The following is a 22,330-nucleotide window of genomic DNA, read 5'->3' on the forward strand; positions in this document are numbered from 1 at the left end:
CGTGGGGCCGTGGGGCCGGGGTGGGCGTGAGGCCGTGGGGCCGTGGGGCCGGGGTGGGCGTGAGGCCGTGGGGCCGTGGGGCCGGGGTCGTGGGCGTGGAGGCCGTGGGGCCGTGGGCCGGGGTGGGCGTGAGGCCGTGGGGCCGTGGGGCCGGGGTGGGCGTGAGGCCGTGGGGGCCGTGGGGCCGGGGGTGGGCGTGAGGCCGTGTGGGGGGCCGTGGGGCCGGGGTGGGCGTGAGGCGTGGGGCCGTGGGGCCGGGGTGGGCGTGAGGGTCGTGGGGCCGTGGGGCCGGGGTGGGCGGTGAGGCCGTGGGCCGTGGGGCCGGGGTGGGCGTGAGGGTGTGGGGCCGTGGGCCGGGGTGGGCGTGAGGGTGGTGGGGCCCGTGGGGCCGGGGTGGGCGTGAGGGGTGTGGGGCCGTGGGGCCGGGGTGGGCGTGAGGGTGTGGGGCCGGGGTGGGGCGTGAGGGCGTGGGGCCGGGTCGTGGGGGGCGTGAGGCCGGGGCGGGGTCGTGGGGGGCGTGAGGGCCGTGAGGCCGGGGCGGGGGCGTCAGGCCGTGGTGGGGGCGTGAGGGCCGTGAGGCCGGGGTGGGGGCGTGAGGCCGGGCGGGGGCGTGACGGCCGTGGGGCGTGAGGCCGGGGCGTGGGCGTGAGGGCCGTGAGGCCGGGGGTGGGCGTGAGGGTGCGGTGCCCGGTTGGGTGTGAGGGCGTGAGGGTGCGGTGCCGGGGTGGGCGTGGGGCCGCGGGGCCGTGCGGCCGGGGTGGGCGTGAGGGCTTGATGCCGGGGTAGGCGTGCGGGCGTGGGGCCGGGGGTGGCCGTGCAGGCGTGCGGCCGGGGTGGCCGTGAGGCCGGGGTGGATGGGTGGGGGTGAGGCCTGGCTGGGTGGGTGGGGTTGAGGCCTGGTGGGGGGGGTTAGGTGTGGGTGGAGTGGGTGTGAGGCCTGGGTGTGTGGGTGGGTGTGGGGGGAGTATGTGTGAGGCCTGGGTGGGTGGTGTGATGCCTGGATGGGTGGGTGTGTGTGGGGGGTGTGGTTGAGAGGCCTGGGTGGGTGGGTTGGTGGGAGGGGAGTGGGTGTGAGGCCTGGGTGGGGTGGGTGAGTGTGGGGGGAGTGGGTGTGAGGCCTGGGTGGGTGGGTGGGTGGGTGTGGGGGGAGTGGATGTGAGGCCTGGGTGGGTGGGTGGGTGGGTGTGGGGGGCGTGGGTGGGGGGCATGGGTGTGAGGCCTGGGTGCATGTGTGGGTGTAGGGGGAGTGGGTGTGAGGCCTGGGTGGGTGGGTGGGTGTGGGGGGAGTGGGTGTGAGGCCTGGGTGGGTGGGGGTGGGTGTGGGGGGCGTGGGGTGTGAGGCCTGGGTGGATGTGTGGGTGTAGGGGGAGTGGGTGGGTGGGTGTGTGTGTGTGGGGCGTGTGGGTGTGATGCCTGGGTGGGTGGGTGTGTGTGGGGCGAGAGGCCTGGGTGGGTGTGTGGGGCGTGCGGGTGTGAGGTCTGGGTGGGTGGGTGGTGTGTGGAGGTGCGGGTGTGAGGCCTGGGTGGGTGGGTGGGTTTGTGGGGAGCGGGTGTGAGGCCTGGCTGGGTGGGTGGGTTTGTGGGGAGCGGGTGTGAGGCCTGGCTGGGTGGGTGGGTGTGGGGGGGAGCGGGTGTGAGCCTGCTGGGTGGGTGGGTGTGGGGGGGGAGCGGGTGTGAGGCCTGGGTGGGTGGGTGGGGTGTGGGCGGGAGCGGGTGTGAGGCCTGGGTGGGTGGGTGGGTGTGGGGGGGAGCGGGTGTGAGGCCTGGGTGGGTGTGGGGGGGAGCGGGTGTGAGGCCTGGGTGGGTGGGTGGGTGTGGGGGGGAGCGGGTGTGAGGCCTGGGTGGGTGGGTGGGGAGTGGGTGTGAGTCCAGAGTGGATCGGTAGGTTGGGGGTGGTGGGGGGGGGGTGACTGTGTGTCGGTGGGGAAAGGGAAGGGGTGAGGGGGGAGTGCCCTATTATGTGTCTCCCCCCCCCCACCCCCCCCCCCCCCCCCCCCCCCGCTGCAGTATTTGTCTGTTTGGGACCTGGATTTGTCTTTACCAGTTTTTTCCTCTTTGCATACTTATTGAAACTTTAGCATCAGTCTTTATGCTCCTCGCAAGCTTACTTCCATGGTCTGTTTTTCCCATTCTTCATCAATGGATTGGATACTCTCTCTTATTTCCTTTCTATGTCATGGATTGGCCCTCTTACCCATTTTGAGCCGGACAGGAATAAACAGTTGTTGCAGTTCCCCCATGTGTTCTTTGACATGTTTGCCATTGCTTCTCCACTGTCATGCCTTTAAGTAACTCTCACCAATCTATCAAAGGCCAACTCATGCCTCATATCCTTATAGTTTCCTTTGTTAAGGTTCAGCACCACAGCCTCTGAATCAACAACCTCTATCATTCTGCATCCTGATAAAAATAAATGTAATCATGTTATGGTCACTCGTCCCCAAGGGGCCTCGCGCAGCTAGATTCGCATTGATTCTGATCTCCTTGCATAGCTCCCGCTCTAAGAAGGCCTGCTCTCGATTTGGTACCTCCACATAACGGTCATGGAAACCATTCTGTATACACTCCAGAAATCCCTCCTCTACGGCATTGTGGCTAATTTGATTTGCCCGATCAGTAAGATAAGACCTTTGCTGACTGATTATAGACGTGATAGGCCAAATGGCTGTCTCGTGTGCTGTAAATCTCTGGGTCTGAGGATGTAAGTTAACTGCAGAGATGTGGTTTTGTGGGCCAAAAAATGTTAGGAGCCGATATTAAAGGGTAAAAGCAAAAATTCTGTGACTGCTTGAGATTAGAAAGAAACTCCGGTACGTTCACCGAAATCATTTGCTGAAGTAGACTAAATTTGCGTCAGTAATTCATGTGCCGATGTAGATTCTTTGTGTGATCAATATTGTCTTGTGGCAGTCACTTACATACCACAGTTGAGATAAAATTGGATAGCTGTGTAAAACTTTGGATTTCAAATGAAAAGATTTGATTCAAATGAATTTATTCCATGATTAATAGAGCATTTATTCATCTAACCATTGCATGAATGCCAGCTGTTTAGTATTCATATTTCATCGTAATGACTGAGATCCCAAATTTGCTTTGTATTGGTAACTACAAAGTTTAGAGAGCTGCTTATCATCATTATTCAGTTGCTTACAAGTAGAAATTCCTGGAGAAACACAGGAGGTCTGGCAACATCTGTGGAGAGACAACAGACTTAAGAACGACTCGACTTAAAACAATAACTTTTGTCCTCTACAGATGGTGCCAGGCCTGCTGAGTTTCTCCAACCATTTCAGTTTTTGTTAGTTTCACATCTCCAGCATGTGCAGTCCTTTCTTTTAATCGTAATTCAGTTACTTACCTCCTTCTACTTGGGTTGCCAGCTTCACCTCTTCTTAGTTTAAGTAGGCACATCCCATACTTGTCACTGATTTAGAAATGTTGACTGTTTGTGTGCTTGTACTTTAGCTCCTTGCCATTGCTGCCCTCCCCTGACCAAACAAAAATTCAACTTTGTCCCTTCCTCAAGTGCTGGTGCCTGGCATTTAAATAGCCTTAGATCTACTGTTTTCTTGTAGTGTAATATCATTTCCTCCTGTTTGTGTAATCAAATGTCTTCTGATTTTTGTTTCCCATGACCTCCACAGGGTTTCTCTGAATCACCTGACCTTGAGTTTGAATATTCAGACAGTGATAAATGGGCAGCAGAACTTTCAGGTAAGGGCAAGAAGTAAAAGATCTCTCAAACCCCAGAACCTTTTTCAGACCCAAAAACCTGACATTGAGTGCTGATGTCTGGTGAAATGAGTGCAAATGCAGAGTTTTTATTAGCTATCTAGCATTGCATTATGTGTAATCCCTTCCCTAGCTCCATTCTTTTGCCACAGTCCTTCAGGACATTGCTGGATCTTCCCAGCAAGAAGCTGCATTTGCAATGTAAACAGTTAACACACACATACTTCCATTTCAGCTGGATGTTTATGTATATTTAATTGACTGCAAGTATGCAGGTACATGAGATTATTTAATCTATTACCAGCTAATTTGATCCATGCAGGGAGCTCGGGAGTAGAGATTTCTCTTCTCTCTTTATCTTCTATTTGGCTGTCATGTCTGGTTTCAGGTGGTGTAACAGCAAAAAAAAATGCCAGCGTATAGGTAGATGCCAGCTTGGGCTGTAGAGGAAAACCCTGTCCTTCAGTAACTACTGTACCTTATGAGTTACATGCTTTTTAACCCTCTTGGTCTGCTCTTGTTTTATAGGCTGTAGTGTATTTAGTTCCTCAAGCCTGTTCCACCACTCAACAAAATGATAGCTAATCTGAAACCTATTTTCATGTGCACATCCCTGTCCCATAATGCCTTCTTAGATTTAGACAATAGAAATCTGTTTTACCTTCAATTTAAAATATGCAGCTGCTCTTGTATCAATTGGCATTTGTAGTTAGAGTTTCAAACTCCTCCCACACCTGTGCAGAAATGTTCCTTATTTCATACCTGAAAGGTTTCTCCTTATTTTTTAAACTGCTTCTTATTTGTAGACTCACTAATCAACAGATATTGCGAGTAGTTGGGATAGAGGGAAAAATATTCTGAAACTTTGTTCAAAACATCTTTCAAATCTAAATTCTAGGGAGTACAACTTAATCTCATTCAATTTTATTCTGACACATTTGTGCTGTACTTCTAAACCAGTACAGTCTTCAAAGGTGTGGTGTCCAGAACTGTTCATATTACTGTTGGTGTGGCCTAGCTAGGTCTTTTTAGTTGCTGATGTTCGACCTTTCTTGAGATGAGAACTTCTCTGGCCAGGTTGGCATTTGTTTTCCATCCCCAATTTCATTGTGGTGGGCTTTTGAACCATCCGGTGTACTGTGTGCATGGTATACTTAAATTAACTAATACTGATCTCAACACCCTCATGGGACGATGTTCAATAGATGAAGTTTTGTAGTCATAGACTGACTTGAATATACCCCTTCCAATACAGAGAACTCTCTTTTTATTCTAGAAAAAGTGAAATTGTTTGTTGTGATTGACTTGCTTTTTTTTTTAAAGAGTCCTACAAGATTACTAAAATCACCTCAATCTTCTCTTCCAATGACAACATGCTAAATTCATGGAAACATTTTTCATAATTTAAATCTGTCCACCCCTTCATTCATTCTGGTTGTTCTGTTGTGTATCCTTCCAATTTCTGTAATACCTTTCTGTACTGTAGTCCCACCAATATCAAGTGACAGAATTAGCTCACACTTTCAGCTCTATCTTGGCTTTCAATGTATCCTGTAACTGTTGTTCACTGTCAGTAGACTGGAGTTGAAGCGGAGATCAGATTAGCCACAATCGTATTAAATGACAGAACAGGCTTAAGTTGAATTACCTACCCCTCCTCAGTTCTTCTGTTTTATTGCGATAGTTTCCATTTCTTGATTATCACGATCCCTTTCACTTTCCGAGTAGATTATATTCCCATCAAAATAACAATTTCAAGTTCTGAAATAAATCAACTTTGAGGCCAAAGAATTGGAGTGTCAGGTGGAAAGATGAAGTGCTGTTTCTTGAGCTTTCATTGAATTTCACTGCAATAATAAGTACAGAGTAGGAATGCAATAGAGTTAAAACTGGCACGTGATCTCAAAATCAGACTTCAGAAATATTGTGGTGTGGAAGGAGGCCCCGCATGTCTACACCACCTCTCTGATTATCATGACGATGGAATTCTGCTCTTCCCTGTCAACCAGGCATATCAGTTTTGTTTAACTAATCATGTAATCCTGTCTTGAATTCCTTGATTGCATATCTACTTTGACCAGACTCCTCATGATTTTGAAAACTTCAATCCAATCTCCTCTCAGCCTTCTCCTTTTCAAGGAAGAAAGTTCCACCTTCTCCGATCTGTCTTCATAACTGAAGTTCCTCACCCTCAGACCATCATGTAAATCTCTTCTCCACACTGTCCAGTGCACCCTAAAGTGTGGTGTCCAGAACTGTGCATAATACTTAAGATTAAGTCTAATTAGTATCCTATAGATTCTGGTGCTTGTTCTTGTACACTGTACCCCTATCAATGAAGCCTATGATAATAGTGTGCTTCATTAACTCTTCTCTCCGTGTAGTCTGTCACCTTTAATGACATACTAGTGGGGAAATCTTACCACAGCTATACAGATGAAGTGAGACAAAATCTGGAATACCCAGAGCTGTTTTGGTCCCCTTATTTAGGGAAGAATATCATTTCATTGGAGGCATTCAGAAATGGTTCAGTGGGATGATCTCTGGTACGGAAGGCTAAACAGGATGGTCTCTCCTCACTGAATAACTGTTGAGAGGATGTTTCCTCTCATGGGAAAGTCTAGTATCAGAGGGCATTGTTTCAGAATAAAGGGGTGGCAATTTAAGACTGAGATGAGAGGGAATTCTTTCTCAGAGGGTTGTAAGGTTACAAGAGCTGTGGGGCAGAATCCTTGTGTTTCGTTAAGGCTGAGGTAGATTCTTGATCATTGGGAACTAAAAGTTATAAGGAAACTGTAGAAAAGTGGATGTCAGGAATTTTCAGATCAGCCATGATCGTAGTGAATGGCAGAGCCTGTTTTGTATTTTCTTATGTGCACACATGCATCCAGCGCTATTTGCTCCTACACAACCAAGGCCTAACACTTTATTTTATACTGTTTCCATGGCCCTTCTACCAAAATGTATCACCTCTCACTTCTCCGCACTGAAATTCATCCATCTTCTATCTGTCCATGACTTCAGTTTGGCCTTCCTCCAATTTAGAACTTTTAATTTTTAGATCTGGTCCATCCTTTTTCATCACTAATTTCAAAGTAATAGAATTAAGGTCGCTGGTCCCAAAATGCTCCCACACTGACACTGCAGTCACCTGCCCAGCTTTATTTCCCAAGAGTAGGTCGAGTTTTGTACCTTCTATAGTAGGTACACACATAAACTGAATCAAAAATTTCCTTGGACGCACTTAAGAATTTCTTCTCCATCCAAGCCCTTAATACTATGACAGTCCCAGTCTATGTTTGGAAAGTTAAAATCCCGTATCATAACCACCCTATTATTCTGATCGATAATTGAGATCTCCTTACAAATTTGTTTCTCAATTTTCTGTTGACAGTTGTGGGGGGTCTATAGTACAATCACAGTAAGGTGATCATTCCTTTCTGATTTGTTAGTTCCACACAAATAACTTCCCTGGATGTATTCCCAGGAATATCCTCCTTAAGTGCTAAGTACAGCCCGTAATGTTATCTCTAGCCAAAAACGCCACTCCCTCTCCTGTCTTACCACTCTTTCTATTCTACTTATGGCATCTATACCCTGGAACATTAAGCTGCTAGTCTTGTCCATCTCTGAGCCACATATGTGTAATTGCTATGATATCCCATGTTCCCAACCATGCTGTGAGTTCATCTGCCTTACCTGTTAGACCTTTTGCATGGAAATAAATGCAGTTTTAATTTATCATTCCTACCTCATTCTCTGCTTTGTTCTTGCCTGCCCTTTTTGACTTGCTCCTTGTACCAGTCAACTGTACCAGTCTCAGACTGATCTCTTTTCTCGATAACAAAGTGTGAAGCTGGATGAACACAGCAGGCCAAGCAGCATCTCAGGAGCACAAAAGCTGATGTTTCGGGCCTAGAGCCTTCATCAGAGAGGGGGATGGGGAGAGTGTTCTGAAATAAATAGGGAGAGGGGGGGAAGTGGACCGAAGATGGATAGAGGAGAAGATAGGTGGAGACGAGCGTATAGGTGGGGAGAGGATAAGTCAGTCCGGGGAGGACGGACAGGTCAAGGAGGTGGGATAAGGTTAGTAGGTGGGAAATGGAGGTGCAGTTTGAGGTGAGAGGAAGAACAGGTTAGGGAGGCGGTGACGAACTGGGCTGGTTTTGGGAAGGGGTCCCACACCCCACCCCACTCCACAAACCCTGCCAACTGCACACCCCTGCCATGCTAACTGTCCCCTCAACTGCAAGGCAACCAGATGGGTCTGTGCCCTAGGCTTGGACCAACCGAGTATGTAATAAGGACAATCCTATGTGGGCAAACAGGTTTGAATGGGCCTTTATTTACTAGTGTTTCGTAGAATGAGATGGAATCTGATCAAAATATTTAAAATACCAGTGGGACTAGACAAACTAGATGCAGGGAGGCATTTCCCATCATTGGGAGTCTACAACCAAGGGTATGTCACAGGATAAGGATAGACCATTTAGGACTGAGATGAGGAAACTTTTCATGACCAAGTATGGTCAAATTGTGGAATTATTGACCATGGAAGCCTATGGAGGCTGAGACGCTGAGTTTATTCCAGAAAGATAAACAATCTTTCAGATAATAAAGGCATCAAAGGGCATGGGGTGAAAGTGGGGATGTGGTGCTGAGCTAGAGGATCAACCTTGAAGGCTTGAAGGGCTGAATGGCTTACTCTTCCTCCTGGTTTCTAACTTTGTATGTGAAATGGGAGTTTGATGCCTTTTTTTGAATCTGTATGAGACTGTCTCAGAGCAACCATCCTGTGCTGAGACGAACTCTTTGACTCCCATCAGGGAGAGGATTCTTGGCCTTATCAAGCACAAGGAAGAAGGCATTCAGAACTCTTCGGAAAGAATCCAGGCAATCTGTAAAAGATATTACTGCAGAATTAATGAGGAACAAGAAACCTTTTGCTTTTCCATAATCCTGTTGGTCTGCTCAGTCCACTTTTACAGGCAAACCATCAACTATCTGATTACAGACACCGTCAACAGCTGTTTCCAGCACCTCTAGTTTGGAAACAGAATCTACAAGTACATCACAGACCTACAACAATCTTGGAGATGATCTATCTATCATCTATGTATGCATTCTCCATCTATTCAAGTCTTTGTATCTGTATTTTAGCTAATTTTATAAGATTTTATATGAATAATTTTCAACAGTTGTATCTAAAAATAAAGTTTCTTATTTAAAGACAAGAACTTTGCTACTTTTTTTTTAAAAGTTGAAACTGTCAAACTAAAAAAAGCTAAAATTTAAGCCAGCTGTACAAGTTCATAGTTCAAGGACCACTTGAGAACACAGGTGATCTGATCTTCAGAGTTGTACGTGAGGAGTTCAAAGATAAGTGTTGCTCTTTGTTTACTTGAGTACTTAAGCCTGTACTGGGAAAGATGGAGGATGTGATCGTGAATCACCCCTTGAGAGAGCTCTAAGTAGCATGGGAACAATCTATTTAGTGTTGAGAGAAGTGAGTAAACTATATTTGGTGTAATTAGGTTTTAAGTAATAGAAGTGTTGGAGGGTGGTTTTTAGAAATGTTGAGGCTGGACACATGAAAGTTTTCTGCGGTAAGAAAGTGTGGAACTGGATGAACACAGCAGGTCAAGCAGCATCTTAGGAGCACAAAAGCTGACATTTCGGGCCTAAACCCCTCATCAGAAAAGGGGGATGGTGACAGGCTTCTGAAATAAATAGGGAGAGAGGGGAAGGTGGACTGAAGATGGATAGAGGAGAAGATAGGTGGAGAGGAGAGTGTGGGGGAGGAGGTAGGGACGGGATAGGTTGTGCACCTCCAGTCGCGAGCCATTTCAACTACCCCTCCCATTCCTTAGACAACAAGTCCATCCTGGGCCTCCTGCAGTGCCCTAATGATGCCACCTGTAGGTTGCAGGAACAGCAACCCATATTCTGCTTGGGAACCCTGCAGCCCAATGGTATCAATGTGGATTTCACCAGGTTCAAAATCTCTCCTCCCCCCACTGCATCCCAAAACCAGCCCACCTCGTCCCCGCCTGCCTAACCTGTTCTTCCTCTCACCTATCCCCTCTCCCACCTCAAGCCACACCTCCATTTCCTGCCTACTAACCGCATCCCACTCCCTCAAGCTGTCCTATCCCCTCCCTACCTTCCCATCCATCTTCTCCTCTATCCATCTTTGTCTGCCTCCCCCTCTCTCCCTATTTATTTCAGAATCCTGTCGCCGTCCCCCTTTTCTGATGAAGGGTCTAGGCCCAAAACATCAGCTATTGTGCTCCTAAGTTGGTGCTTGGCCTGCTGTGTTCATCTAGCTCCACACTTTTTGTTATTTCGGTTTCCTCAGCATCTGCAGTTCCCGTTATCTCTGAAAGTTTTCTGTAGTCCTTGCATAATCGTTCTAGGAGTTTGGATGATGGAAACTCAGTTAGTGTAGCTTATGTGGATTTTAGCAAATTTTTTGATAAGGTCTTACATAAGAGACTAATTGCGAATGTTAAAGAATTTGGATTTGAGGGACAGTTGACCAGATGGATCAGAAACTGGCTTAGTAATAGGACACAAAGGGTAGAATGGGAAGGCTGTTTGACTGGAGGGTGGTGACCAGTGACATACCACAAGGATCGGGACTGAGACCCTTATTGTTTGTCAGACACATAAATGATATAGATGAAAATGTCGCGGGGGAATGTTAAGCAAATTCGCATTGGTAGAGTGGTAGAGAAGATAGTTGAAGATTACCGGAAAATACAGATAGGTTGGTCAGAAGGGCAGACCAGTTGTAGATGGTATTTAATCCAGAGAAGTGTGAGGTAATCTACTTTGGCAGAAGAAACAGGATGAGGGAGAATTAGTGAATGGCAGGACACTGGAGGAACAGAGGGATCTTGGGTAATTATTCACAGCTCCCTGAAGTTGCAGAGCACGTGAATTGGATAGTTAAGGTGGCATTTGGGTCATTTTTCATTAATCGTGGCATAGAGTACAAGAACAAGGACGTAGTTTTGGAGTTGTTCAGAGCATTGGTCACTCCACAACTGGAGTACTAGGTACAGTTCTGGTCACCTCACTACAAGATGAAAATGGTAGCACTGGTCAGGGTACAGAGGAAGTTCACCAGGTTGTTGCCTGTGATGGAGAAATTGAGCTGTAAGGAGAGACTATAAGACAGGTTTGGATTCATTTCTTTACAGTAGAAAAAGCTGAGGGTGGACATGATTGAAGTGTATACGATTGATGGTTATGGACAGGGTGCAGGAAATTGTGATTAGTGCACTTTTAGTCGTAGTTATGTCAGTGCAGACTCTATGGCAGAAGGTCCTTTTCTACACCGTAAATAGATGATGAGTTGAGTAAAATGAGGCAATGGTCTTCCAACTGCAATGGGGTGGAATCCATGACTACAGTAGAGAGAGAATCTAACCACTCTGCATATGCTGCACTGTGGGCAGATGCTTCCTATTAGATCTGTTTACTATTGATCACGTCTAGGTTACAAGATACATTTTGGTTTTTTTCACTCCTAATATTACTTTTGTTATGTCTTGTTAGAACTCTATAGCTACACAGAGGGCCCTGAGCTTCACTTGAATAGAAAATGCTTTGAAGAAGAATTCAAGACTCATGGTAATGATATTGCTTTTGATGTTAGATGCAAAATACAAACACTGTCTTTGTAAACTAGTTGAGTGTTATCTTGAGGATTGTTTATTTTGAGGCTTAGCCCAATTCTGGTCTAATTTAATGATATTGATATAAGTTCATTAATCCATTGCATTTTTAGCTTTTGAAGAAAATATTCATTTTAAACTATTTCATTTAATATATGAAGATGTCGTGGTGTTTGCCTTGTTAATTATGGCCAAACCTTATTTTATCTCACTGAGCGTGACCGTTTTCCAGTCCAGAGGAGATTCATTGTCCATTTCCGTCCTGACATCAAACAAAACATGTAGTCTGATGTTCTTGCACTCTTTTAACAACAATGTAAATAAACTTTCCCGGGGACTAGAAAATTTCTGATACATTTTACAAGAAGTTCCTACTTTGACATTGTACATGAAGGCTGGAATGAAAATTAGTGTGCTTAGCACCGTGTGTTGCTTCTAAGGCCGAGGCGGTCTATGTCCATATGTAGCAAGATCTGGATGACGTCTCGATTTGGACTGATAAATGGCAAAATATGGTAATTTCACACATGTGCTAGATAATTGAAATCGCCAAAAGAATCTAATCATCTCCCCTATTGTTGTGTCATTATCTAAGCTTGAGAACGTTACCACCTACAGGTTCCCCTGCACACTGCCTTGACGTGGAATTATCTTGCTTCTTCACTATCATGTGGTCAACTTACTGGAACTTTCTTTCTAACAGCAGTGTAGGTACATGTACACCCTGTGGGCTGCAGTGGTTCAAGGTAGCTCAGCACCACCTTTTCCAAGGTGGTTACTGATGGACATAAATGTTGGCTTAGTGTTTGATCCCATTTAACATCTTGTAAAAGAGATACTTACCAAAACTGAAACTCATTTAAAATCTTCAAAGGCTTAAAAGTAGATAAATCTCTAAGGCAGACTGAAATGTATTTTGTGTTGTTGCATGGGGCAGGGGAGGAAATAGGCATGCTTGCGATAATTTTACTTCCTTTCTGGTCACAGGAGAAATACCAGAGGTGTGGAGGCACATCAATGTAGTACCATTATGTGAGAAGGGAGCAAGAGATAATACAGGAAACTACAGGCCTGTCTGTCTCACTTTAGTTGTGGTAAAACTATCAGGAACAGTTCTGAGGGACAGAATTAATCAGCAGTTGGAGAAGTAGGGATTAAGCAAGAACAGTCAGGATGGTTTTGTTCAGGAGAGATCATGTCTGACCAACCTGGTTGAATTTTTCCAAGAGGTAACCAGATGTGTAGATGAGAGCAATGCATTTGATGTTGTCTAATTGGACTTCATCGAGGTTTTTGATAAAATCCCACGTAGGACATTGGTAGCAAAGGTAAGAGTCCGTAGGGTCCAAAGAAATTTGGCCAATTGAGTCCAGAATTTGCTGAGTGCAGGAAGCATAGAGTGATGGTCGAGGGGTGTTTTGTAACTGGATCCCTGTCTGGTAGAGTTCTACAAGGATCACTGTTGGAGGCTTTGTTGTTTGTGGTATACATATACGATTTATCCGTGAGGGACGCTTTGTGAGAGTGTTGGCCAGCCCCCAAAGTCAGTTGCACACGTAGGTAATATCGTTAAGGCATATGGGATACTTGTCTTCCTTAGCCGATGCATATAGTTTAAATCAGGGATGAATTGCTGGTACTGTATAGAAGGTTTGGTTAAGCTACAGCTAGAATACCGTTTGCAGTTATGAAATCCACATTATAGGAGGGATGTTATAACATTGGGCGTGGTGTTGAGCAGAGTTTCTCAGGATGTTACCTGGACTGGAGAGTTTTAGTTATGAAGAGAGATTGCATAGACTGGGGTTGTTTTCCTTGGAGCAGAGGAAACTGAGGAGGGAAATGATTGCAATATGTAAAATTGATGGGCATAGATAGGGTAGACAGGAAGAAGCTTTGCCTCTTGGTTAAGGGGTCAATGACTTGGGAGTAGAGATTAAAGGCAAGGAGCAGGAGGTTTAGAGGGGGTGTGAGGCAATGCATTCTTTGTTTGAGGTAATCTTGATCTTACTGCCTGTAAAAATGGTAGAGGCAGAAACTCTCATGACATCTAAGAAATATTTAGATGTGTACTTGGGATGGCAAGGCATACAGAGCTGTGGACCATGTGCTGAAAAATTGGATTATAATAAGTAAGTGATTTTTTTTTGACCAGCGCAGAATCGACGGATCGAAGGCTTTTTTCTGTGCTATAGACCTCTATGACAAATGAATACAATTAAGGAAATTGAAGGCAAACCAGGGAGTTTAGTGAGTGAGAGTAAATTTTGTTCTTAGTTCTTTAGTGTTAAATTAGAAGTAACTGGAAAGCATTGTGTATGTTGACTTCAGTTTTTTGTATTTTGCAGCTTACAGGATTGTGCTAGGAGAGTTTAGTCAATCAGCAAATTGGTGTGATGAGAGGTGCCCTTTTGAGAGTTTAGATTTCAGTCTAGTGGCATGTGGGTGTTGGTTATTTTTAAATGCATCAAAAAATTAACTGAACCAGTCAGTCTTTCCAGTATCATGACCTCATTCAGTGTTTGTTGGAGAGCAGTAAATTCCTGGAGTATTGATAGTTTATTTGTATTTCACTAGGTTTATGACAGTTTGAGCAGTGTATGTTAGATTTTGGCTTGGCACAATCAAGGATTGATTTTAACTTGGGAAATCCAGAGATTGGAAACTTTTAGGTTGCAGGTTTGGAACCTATGTGAAAGCATAGGGGAGATGTCAGACGTAGGTTCTTTACACAGAAGAGTGGTGGGCATGTGGAATGTGCTGCTGGCAGTGCTAGTGGAGTCAGATACTTTAGAGACTTTTAAGCGACTCTTGGGTAGGCACATGGAGGACAGTAAAATGTAGGATATGCAGGGTAGATTGATCTTAGGATAATAGCTCGACACTCCAACGTGGGCCAAAGGGCCTGTACTGTTCTATGCCCAGTGTTCTTTTGAGTAGTTTTGGAAGAAATCTGCCTGAATTTTGAGCTAAAGTAAAATTTATTTCCTAGAAAGGTTCATAGAAAACTCAGAGAAAGTTGCCTTAATGGAATGTTAATTTGAGTAACTTCCTGCCAGGAGTGTTTAGTTAGAAATTGGCAGATTGTTAAACAAATGGCAAAGCCCAAGCTTTCGGTTTTGTGATTATTCATGTAAGAAATCTTCACAATTCACACGAAGGAACTGGAAAAAATCAGTTGATTTGAACTTGAGATTTAAAATAAAAGCATAATCTTTGTGATTTGATCATGTTTAGGTTTGGGTGAAAGTTTTGTTTTGCTGGATGTTTTGTGATTTTTTTCAACTTTAAATGTTCTTTCAGTTCCTGTACATTGGAACATAGCTAACCTAAGCTCACTGTTTAAAAAGGAGACAAAGGAAATTGGGAATTACGGACAGGTTAGCCTGATGTTGGTTGCAGGGAAATGCTGAAGTCCACTATTAAAGATGTAATAGCAGAATGCTTGGAAAACAGTGGTTGAAGTGTCACCCTGTAAGACAACACTTGGAACAATCCTCTCCAGTGTTTTAGGTGAGTGGTCTCTTTGGCTGGCCAGGATTTCTTTGCAGGGTAATGATGCACATCCAGGTAGAGGAGGAGATTCGTGCTCGAAGTGAAACAACACAGCTGCTCCAGCAAGGGGTCTATCTGCCATGCACCAACCAGAAGTCCTGAACATTTTACCCCGGTTGATCCTCATGGAGGACGCTGCAGAGTAGAGGTCCTGGCACTCATGCATTCACCCTAACTCAACCAGGTTTGTGAACTTGAGGAGCATGTCATCTGCATATGCTCTCAACCCAGGCCTGTGCAGATCTGAGACGGCACGGTGGCTCAGTGGTTAGTGCTGCTGCCTCTCAGCACCAAAGACCCAGGTTCGATTCTACCCTCAGGCTGTGTGGAGTTTGCACATTTGTCCCTGTGTCTGCATGGGTTTCCTCAGCATGTTTCAGTTTCCTCGCATGGTCCAGAGTTGTGCAAGGCAGGTGAATTGGCCATGCCAAATTGCCAGTGGTGTCTAGGGATGTTGAGGGAGAGACGGGCTGAGTGTGTGCACGTTTGTGTGTTGGGAGGTGGGAGGTGGGGGGTGGGGGGGAGCGGAGATACCTGATTGTGATTGGAGAATGGCTCCTGCTGCTTGGAGGCCTTTAGAACACAGGATGTGTACACACTGGAATTGTATAGGCAGTCACTTATGTACAATCCAACCCCAAGCCTCAAAGCTGAAGGTGATGGAATTGGGATGGAGTTTTGTTAGACGTTTAAGAAGCCAAAGGTCTTAACCAAGGCCCTCAACTTCCCTACTGTTTTGAGCTGTTCTGGTGTTGCCGTGTTCCCTGCGCTTGATGGTGTGACTGAGATCTCCCCTGAGAGGAATGAATTCACCCTCACTGAAGCTAAGAAGAGTTGACCTTTCTTTGCCACTCAGGCGCTCGCCAAGGTGTGTATACATTCAGAGTGAAGCACCACACCTCTGAAACAAGCGGTGAGTTCAAACACGCAGCCTGGCACGTGCTCCTTGACCCTCGATCACTGGATGGGGAAAGGGTACCGACAAGATAGCCACCCTGCCAGAACTGGAAGCCAGGTCATTAACGTTGACCATTCCACACCATTGCAGGAGCCATGCAGCTTCATCTGAAACAGTAAGGGTTTCTCACTGGAAGCTCACCATGTACTCGTGTTCCCTGAGGAGCAAGAGGATATGAAATCTGTGCTTTTCTGCTGTCATTGACATTGAGGCTAGCTATGGATGTTCTCATGGCTGCAGTATGTACCACTATCACCAGGTGAAACAATGAAATTAATTTACTGAGCCGGCGGAGGGGCTTTCTTTCCCCTTTACTACCTGAAGATGCTATAAAGGAAACTTTGACTCCACCGGCTCATGTTCCTGTCCGTTCCGGGCACCACTAATAGCTGCCAGGCAGACATGACCTGAAGTGGTAGAGAATTCCACCGGTCTATAACCAACTGCCTTGGCGACCGAGCATCGCATGCAAAATTTCCTGGAACTCCCCAGCAGGGGGAAGGGTGTTTCATCCATGAGACCCATGTCCCCCTGTGCTTCACCTAACTAGCAGTACTCTCGACAGTTGATGTGTCTTCTTCCAAGTCATCGCCTCCAACCCCTGACCGTACGCCTGCATCAAGTGTGGAGGTTGGTCTGCGGTCACCAGTTGGACACAATCCTCCCTTGGACCTACCCCCAGGGTTGACAGCAGGCGATTACTTTGCAGAGACCTTTGAGCCTTAGATTATATCAGACTCGATGCAGGGTGGTTGTTCAAAACACTGCTCTGGTTCTGGAATCAGGCAGACGTGTTGGACATGAAGGTCTGGGAGGGAGTGAGGAGGCCTGGTCTTTCATCGCTACTACACAGCATGCCTTCAGGATACCTATTCTCATTGCAGTCCCCAGTCAGCTCAAGCAGTACCTGAGGCCTTCTAGATCTTGTGGCATGAATGAGACGTCCAATGGTGGGGTACTGTGGGGGTGGGTTTGTGACCCCCTTCCCAAGTGAAGAGGGAGAGTGGTTTTGGGGAGATGCTACCACCGTGTCCATGGCGGAGGCGTTGTTTGTATCAGACTGTGCTGGTCCTTCAGACCGCAAGGAGTGGCGCCTTTCCCAAAAAGTTGGGTGAATAAGGGACACTTCCATCTCAAACTGGCTACCCTCCGCCCTTTCTTCTTTCACAGATTTTGGGACACGAGGGTCATGGGGACGTTGCGTGTTGACTCGGGTGCTCATTATCAAACAGGCCAGGGTGGGTCTTGAAATCCTGCACTTCCTTGATGCGCCCAGGGTCGCTGTTTTCTGGAACGGGACTCGCATCAGTCTGGGGATGAGTGATCTCAGGGGCACCTGGGGAATCCTTCTGGGAGGTTGTCCCCACGTGTTTGGTATTCCTGCAGGGCTTTTCCCCCCTGCCTCACTGGTATCATTAACAGGAACGCTGGTCAATACAGACTTCCCTCGCAGGGCTTGAAGGGGGTAACAGTGGTGTCAGGCATGACTGCTAGGTTGTTGGTCGCAGCATAAGGTAGTTCCTTTTGACATGCCCCACATGTTTACAAACATGACACTGCCCACCGTCTGCCAACTAGAACACCCGGTATGCATCATCCCCATGCTCCGCTATAAATGCACCTTCCATGACCTGCTCTTGGGCTGAGCGGGGGGGTGCGGTGGGGGTTTGTCCAGGCTCCCCAGGCACCAAATGAGTAGAGATGCAGGCCACCAGGCTTCTCAGGGCAGCAGCAACAGATATTCCACACTCGAGGCCCTCCAGTCGGGCAGGCTACAGACCTGAGGCCCGAGGCCCTAAGTATGAATAAACAACACAAGCACCTCCCAGGACAGCAGGTGTTTACTCTTCAGTCTCCAACTGATGCAGCTAGTAAACAGAGTGCAAACTGCCAGCACACAGGAATTCAGCCCTCTACCACCGCCTTCTTTCTCCTAACATCAATCCAATTTTACAGCTAGTTGACCAACTCACCATGGTTCCAATGTGATCTAACCTGACTAACCACTTTACCTAAGGTTTTAGAGTAGATTTATAGCTCAGATTACGGATATTGCGGTTGGTTGGCTCACCGAGCCGGTTCGTTGTTCCGCAGACGTTTCATTACCTTGCTGGGTACCGTTATCAGTGCAGCCTCCGATGAAGTGCTGTTGCGTTTTCCCACCTGTTATTTTAAACTCTGGTGTCTGTTAAGCTGGATTACCTCACTTCCGGTTTTCCTTTGCAATGGAGTGTATATGGAGTCTAGCTCTGTGTTTATTGATGGCTTTCTTAGTGGAGAACCAGGCCTCTAGGAATTCCCGTGCTTGTCTCTGCTTCGCCTGTCCCAGGATCCTAGTGTTGTCCCAATTGTATTGGTGGTTTCCTTATCCTTGTGGATGGAAATGAATGAGTATTGGTTGTGTCTTTTTTTTTCCAGTCGATGTTCATGTACTGTTGTGGTTAATTTCCTTTTAATGTCCAATGTAATGTTTGTCTCAGTCTTTGCAGGGAACCTTGATACGACATTGATCCTGTCCATACTGGGTCTTTGGTTCGGGTGAGCAGTTGGCACAGGGTGGATGTGAGTTTTGTGCTACTCTGATGCCCAGTGGTTGTAGGAGTGTTGTGGTCAGTTCAGATGTGTTCTTGAAGTAAGGTAGTGTGATGAGTGTGTCCGGGTGTGCACTATCTTCCTGGCGTCATTCGTGTAGTAGGCATCTTCTGACCCAGTTTTTCGGGTGCCCTTTGTCTTTGAATACTTGGAATAGGTATTCTTCTTCTTTTTGGAGTAGTTCTGTGCTGCTGCAGTGTGCTGTTGCTCGTTTAAATAATATTTTCATGCAACTTTGTTTGTGTGTTTTTGGATGGTTGCTGTTGAAATTTGGTACTTGGTCAGTGTGTGTGGCTCTCCCATTTACCTTTGTTAATCTTTGTTTGGAATTCCCCGTTGGTCTTGCATTCCACGATGACATCCAAGAATGGATGTTGTTTGTTCTTTTCCTCTTCTCTGGTGAATCTGATCCTGGTGAGGGTGTTGTTTATTAGTTCAAGTGTCTCCTTAAGTTTGATCATTTAATAATGAGGAAGGTGTCATCCACGTAGCATATCCATAGTTTCGGTTGGATTAGCGGAAGGGCCACGCTTTCAAGTCTCTGCATCACCGCTTCAGCTATTAGTCCGGAGATAAGCTAATCCCTTGGGTGTCCTGTTGATCTGTTCATATGTTTGGCCATTAAAGGTGAAGTGATCTTTAAGGGGCCCTATTCTCTCTCTGCTATTCTTTTGCCCTTAATGTACTTGAATCTCTTTGGATTGTTCTTTACTCTATCCCACAAAACTATCTCAAGTCCCCTTTTTGTCCTCCTGATTTCCCTCTTAGGTGTACTCCTGCATCCTCCATAGACCTGCCGAGATTCACTTGAGCCCAGCTGCCCATACATGTCATATGCCTTCTTTTCCTTGACCAGAACCTTGATATCTATAGTAATCTAGTATTCACAACTCCTTCCAGCCTCACTCTTCACTCTAATGGGAACGTGCTGGCCCTGAACTCTTGTTATCTCACTTTTGAAAGCCTCCCACTTGCCAGAAGTTCCTTTACCTGTGAATAGCTTCCCCCAATCAGCTTTTGAAATTTCTTGTCTAATAGGGTGAAAATTGGCCATGCCCCAATTTAGAGCTTTAACTTGGGAACCATACCTATCCTTTTCCATAACTATGTTAAAACTAACAGAATTATGATCACTGGTCCCAAAGTGCTTCCCCCAACACCTCATGACTTGCCCTACTTTATTACCCAAGAGGAGATCAGATTTTTCCTCTTCTTTAAAAGGCCATCTACATATCGATTGAGAATTTTTTTCGGAAAACACTTGGTGGTGGGCTTGTCAGAATGGACTTCAGCAAGGCATTCAATAAGGCACTGCTTGTAGACTGGCTGGCAAGGTTAGAGCACATGGAATTCAGGGAGAGCTAGCCATTTGAATACAAAATTGGCTCGAAGGTAGGAGACAGGGTGGTGATGGAGGGTTGTTTCTCGGATTGGAGGCCTGTGACTAATGATGTGCCGTAAGGATCAGTGCTGGATCCACTGCTTTTGGTCATTTATATAAATGATTTGGATGTGAATATGGGAGGTATGGTTAGTAAGTTTGCAGATGGCGGTAAAATTTGTGGTATAGTGGGTACCAATGAAGGTTATCTGAGAGTACAACTGGACATTGATCAGATAGGCCAATGGGCCATGGCATCGCAGACGGAGCTTAATTCAGATAACTGAGAGGTGGTGCACTTTGGAAAGGCAAATCAGGGGAGGGCTTATACACTTAATGGTAAGTTTCTGGGGAGTGTTGCTGAACAAAGAGACTTCGGAGTGCAAGTTCATAGTTCCTTGAAAGTGGAATCGCAGATAAACAGTGTAGCAAAGAAGGCATTTGTTATGCTTGCCTTTATTGGTCAGTGGTTGAGCATAGGAGTTGGGAGATCATGTTGTGGCTGGACAGGACATTGATTAGGCTACTTTTAAAATGTTGCATTCAATTTTATGCTCCCTGCTATAGGAAAGGTGTCGTGAAATGTCAAAGGATTCAGAAAAGATGTGCAAGGATGTTGCCAAGGTTGTAGGGTTTGATCTGTAGGGAGAGGATGAATAGACTGGGACTGTTTACCCTGGATCATCGGAGGCTGAGAGGTGACCTTATAGAGGTTTATAAAATCATGAAAGGCAATGATAGGGTGCCTAGCCAGGTCTTTTCGCTGAGGTGTAGGAGTCCAAAACTAGGGCGTGTAAGTTTAAGATGAGCGGAGGAAGATATAAAAGGGACCTAGGGCAACTTCTTCATGCAGAGGGTGGTATGTGTATGGAATGAGGTGCTAGAGGTGGTGGACACTTGTACAGTTAGAAAATTTAAAAGGCTTCTGGGTATATGAATAGAAAGGGTTCATAGGGATATGGGCCAGATGCTGGCAAATGGAACTAGATTTATTTAGGATATCTGGTTGGCGTGGGTGAATTGGACCAAAGGGCCTCTTTCCATGTTGTATATCTCTATGACTCTTAACAAATTCCTCTCCGTTCAAGTCCTTAATACTGTGGCAGCCCTGGACTATATTTGGAAAGTTAAAATGTCATACTATTCTAACCCTATTATTCTTACAGTTGTTTGTGATTTCCCTGCATGTTTGCACCTCGATTTCCAGCTGACTTGGGTGTCCTGTCGTACAATCCCATTAAAGTAATCGCCCCTTATTTCTCAGTTCCACCCATATAGCCTGGACAATCTGTCAGGAATATCCTCTGTAAGCACTGCCGTTTTCCTTAATCAAAAACTCCACTGCCCGCTCCTTGCCTCCTCTGTTTCCTCCTTATTGTATCTGTACCCAGAACATTGAACTGCCAGTCCTGTCCCTGCCTCAGCCATGTTTCAGTAATAACTTTAATATCCCAGTCACATGTACCCATCCATGCTCTAAATTTTGGTGCCTTACCTGTCAGGCCTCTTGCATTGAAATAAATATAGTTCAACTCATCAGTTTTCCTTCATTCCCTTTAACTTGTTCTCTTTAATTTCTGTACTGGCCTCGACCTTCTCTCTTGTCTCACTACTGTTAAAGGTACCACGCTTTTGCCAAACTAGTTTACATCCTCCTGAGTAGCTCGAGCAAATTTCCCCACAGGGATATTGATCTCTCTCCAGTTCAGGTGTAACGTATCCCCTTTGTATGAGTCACCTTCGCTGTAGAGGAGATTCCAATGGTCTGAATCCCTGTCCCCTGTACCAGCTCCTCAGCTGTGCATTCATTTGCCTTATCCTCCCAATCCTATTTTTATTGGCACGCGGTTCCAAGAGTAGTCCAGAGTTTACTACCCTTATTCCTGCTTTTTAACTACTTGTCTCAACTCCCTATATTAACTTGGTCGAACCTCATCCCTTTTTCTGACTATGTTTTTTGTCCCAACCTGTGTTACAACCTCCCTTGAGAAATTGCTGCAACTGCTCCAAGGTGTTCTTTTTCCCCAGGCACCAGGGAGACAAGACACCAACTTGGAGTCTCACTCGTGGCCGCAGAAAGACCCATCTGTGTCCCTTACTGGAGAGTCCTCTTTCCCAGTTGCTTGCTTGGGAACATGACCGGTGGGAGCATGGTCAGTATGGACTGGTTGAAACGAAAGGTCTGTTTCCAAGCTGTATGCCTCTGTAAGAAATAATTGTAACAGTAAATAGTACTGTGTCTTGTTGCTGATCCACCGTTCAGATGATCACCGCTGATCATCTGCTTCCAGATTCTCTCATGGCTGCATTCAAGATCCCTTCATTTCTCGAGGGGTTTAAAAAATCCATACTAGTATACTCTGATGTAGAGGTGCCACCGTTGGACTGGAAAAGTCAGAAGTCAGACAACACTAGGTTATAGTCCAA

General features: G+C 46.2%; 1 protein-coding gene and 1 long non-coding RNA gene across 2 annotated transcripts; one reads left to right on the plus strand and one right to left on the minus strand.

Annotated features, from left to right (window-relative positions):
* Positions 1 to 8: 8 nt before the first annotated feature.
* Positions 9 to 2,392, minus strand: LOC132209301 (basic proline-rich protein-like; the record flags this gene model as incomplete). Its single annotated transcript, XM_059644434.1, has 2 exons — positions 2,300 to 2,392; positions 9 to 896 (listed from the first exon to the last, which is right to left on the minus strand). Coding segments are annotated over exons 1-2 (981 nt in total), but the record flags the coding sequence as incomplete, so codon positions are not given.
* Positions 2,393 to 3,643: 1,251 nt separating this feature from the next.
* LOC132209300 (uncharacterized) lies at positions 3,644 to 22,047 on the plus strand. The gene is made up of 3 exons (XR_009445403.1): positions 3,644 to 3,717; positions 11,299 to 11,373; positions 21,932 to 22,047. It is a non-coding gene; the product is annotated as an uncharacterized LOC132209300 (long non-coding RNA).
* Positions 22,048 to 22,330: the final 283 nt, after the last annotated feature.

The sequence above is a fragment of the Stegostoma tigrinum genome, unplaced genomic scaffold, assembly GCF_030684315.1.
Source record: "Stegostoma tigrinum isolate sSteTig4 unplaced genomic scaffold, sSteTig4.hap1 scaffold_826, whole genome shotgun sequence".
Lineage (NCBI taxonomy): Eukaryota > Metazoa > Chordata > Chondrichthyes > Orectolobiformes > Stegostomatidae > Stegostoma > Stegostoma tigrinum.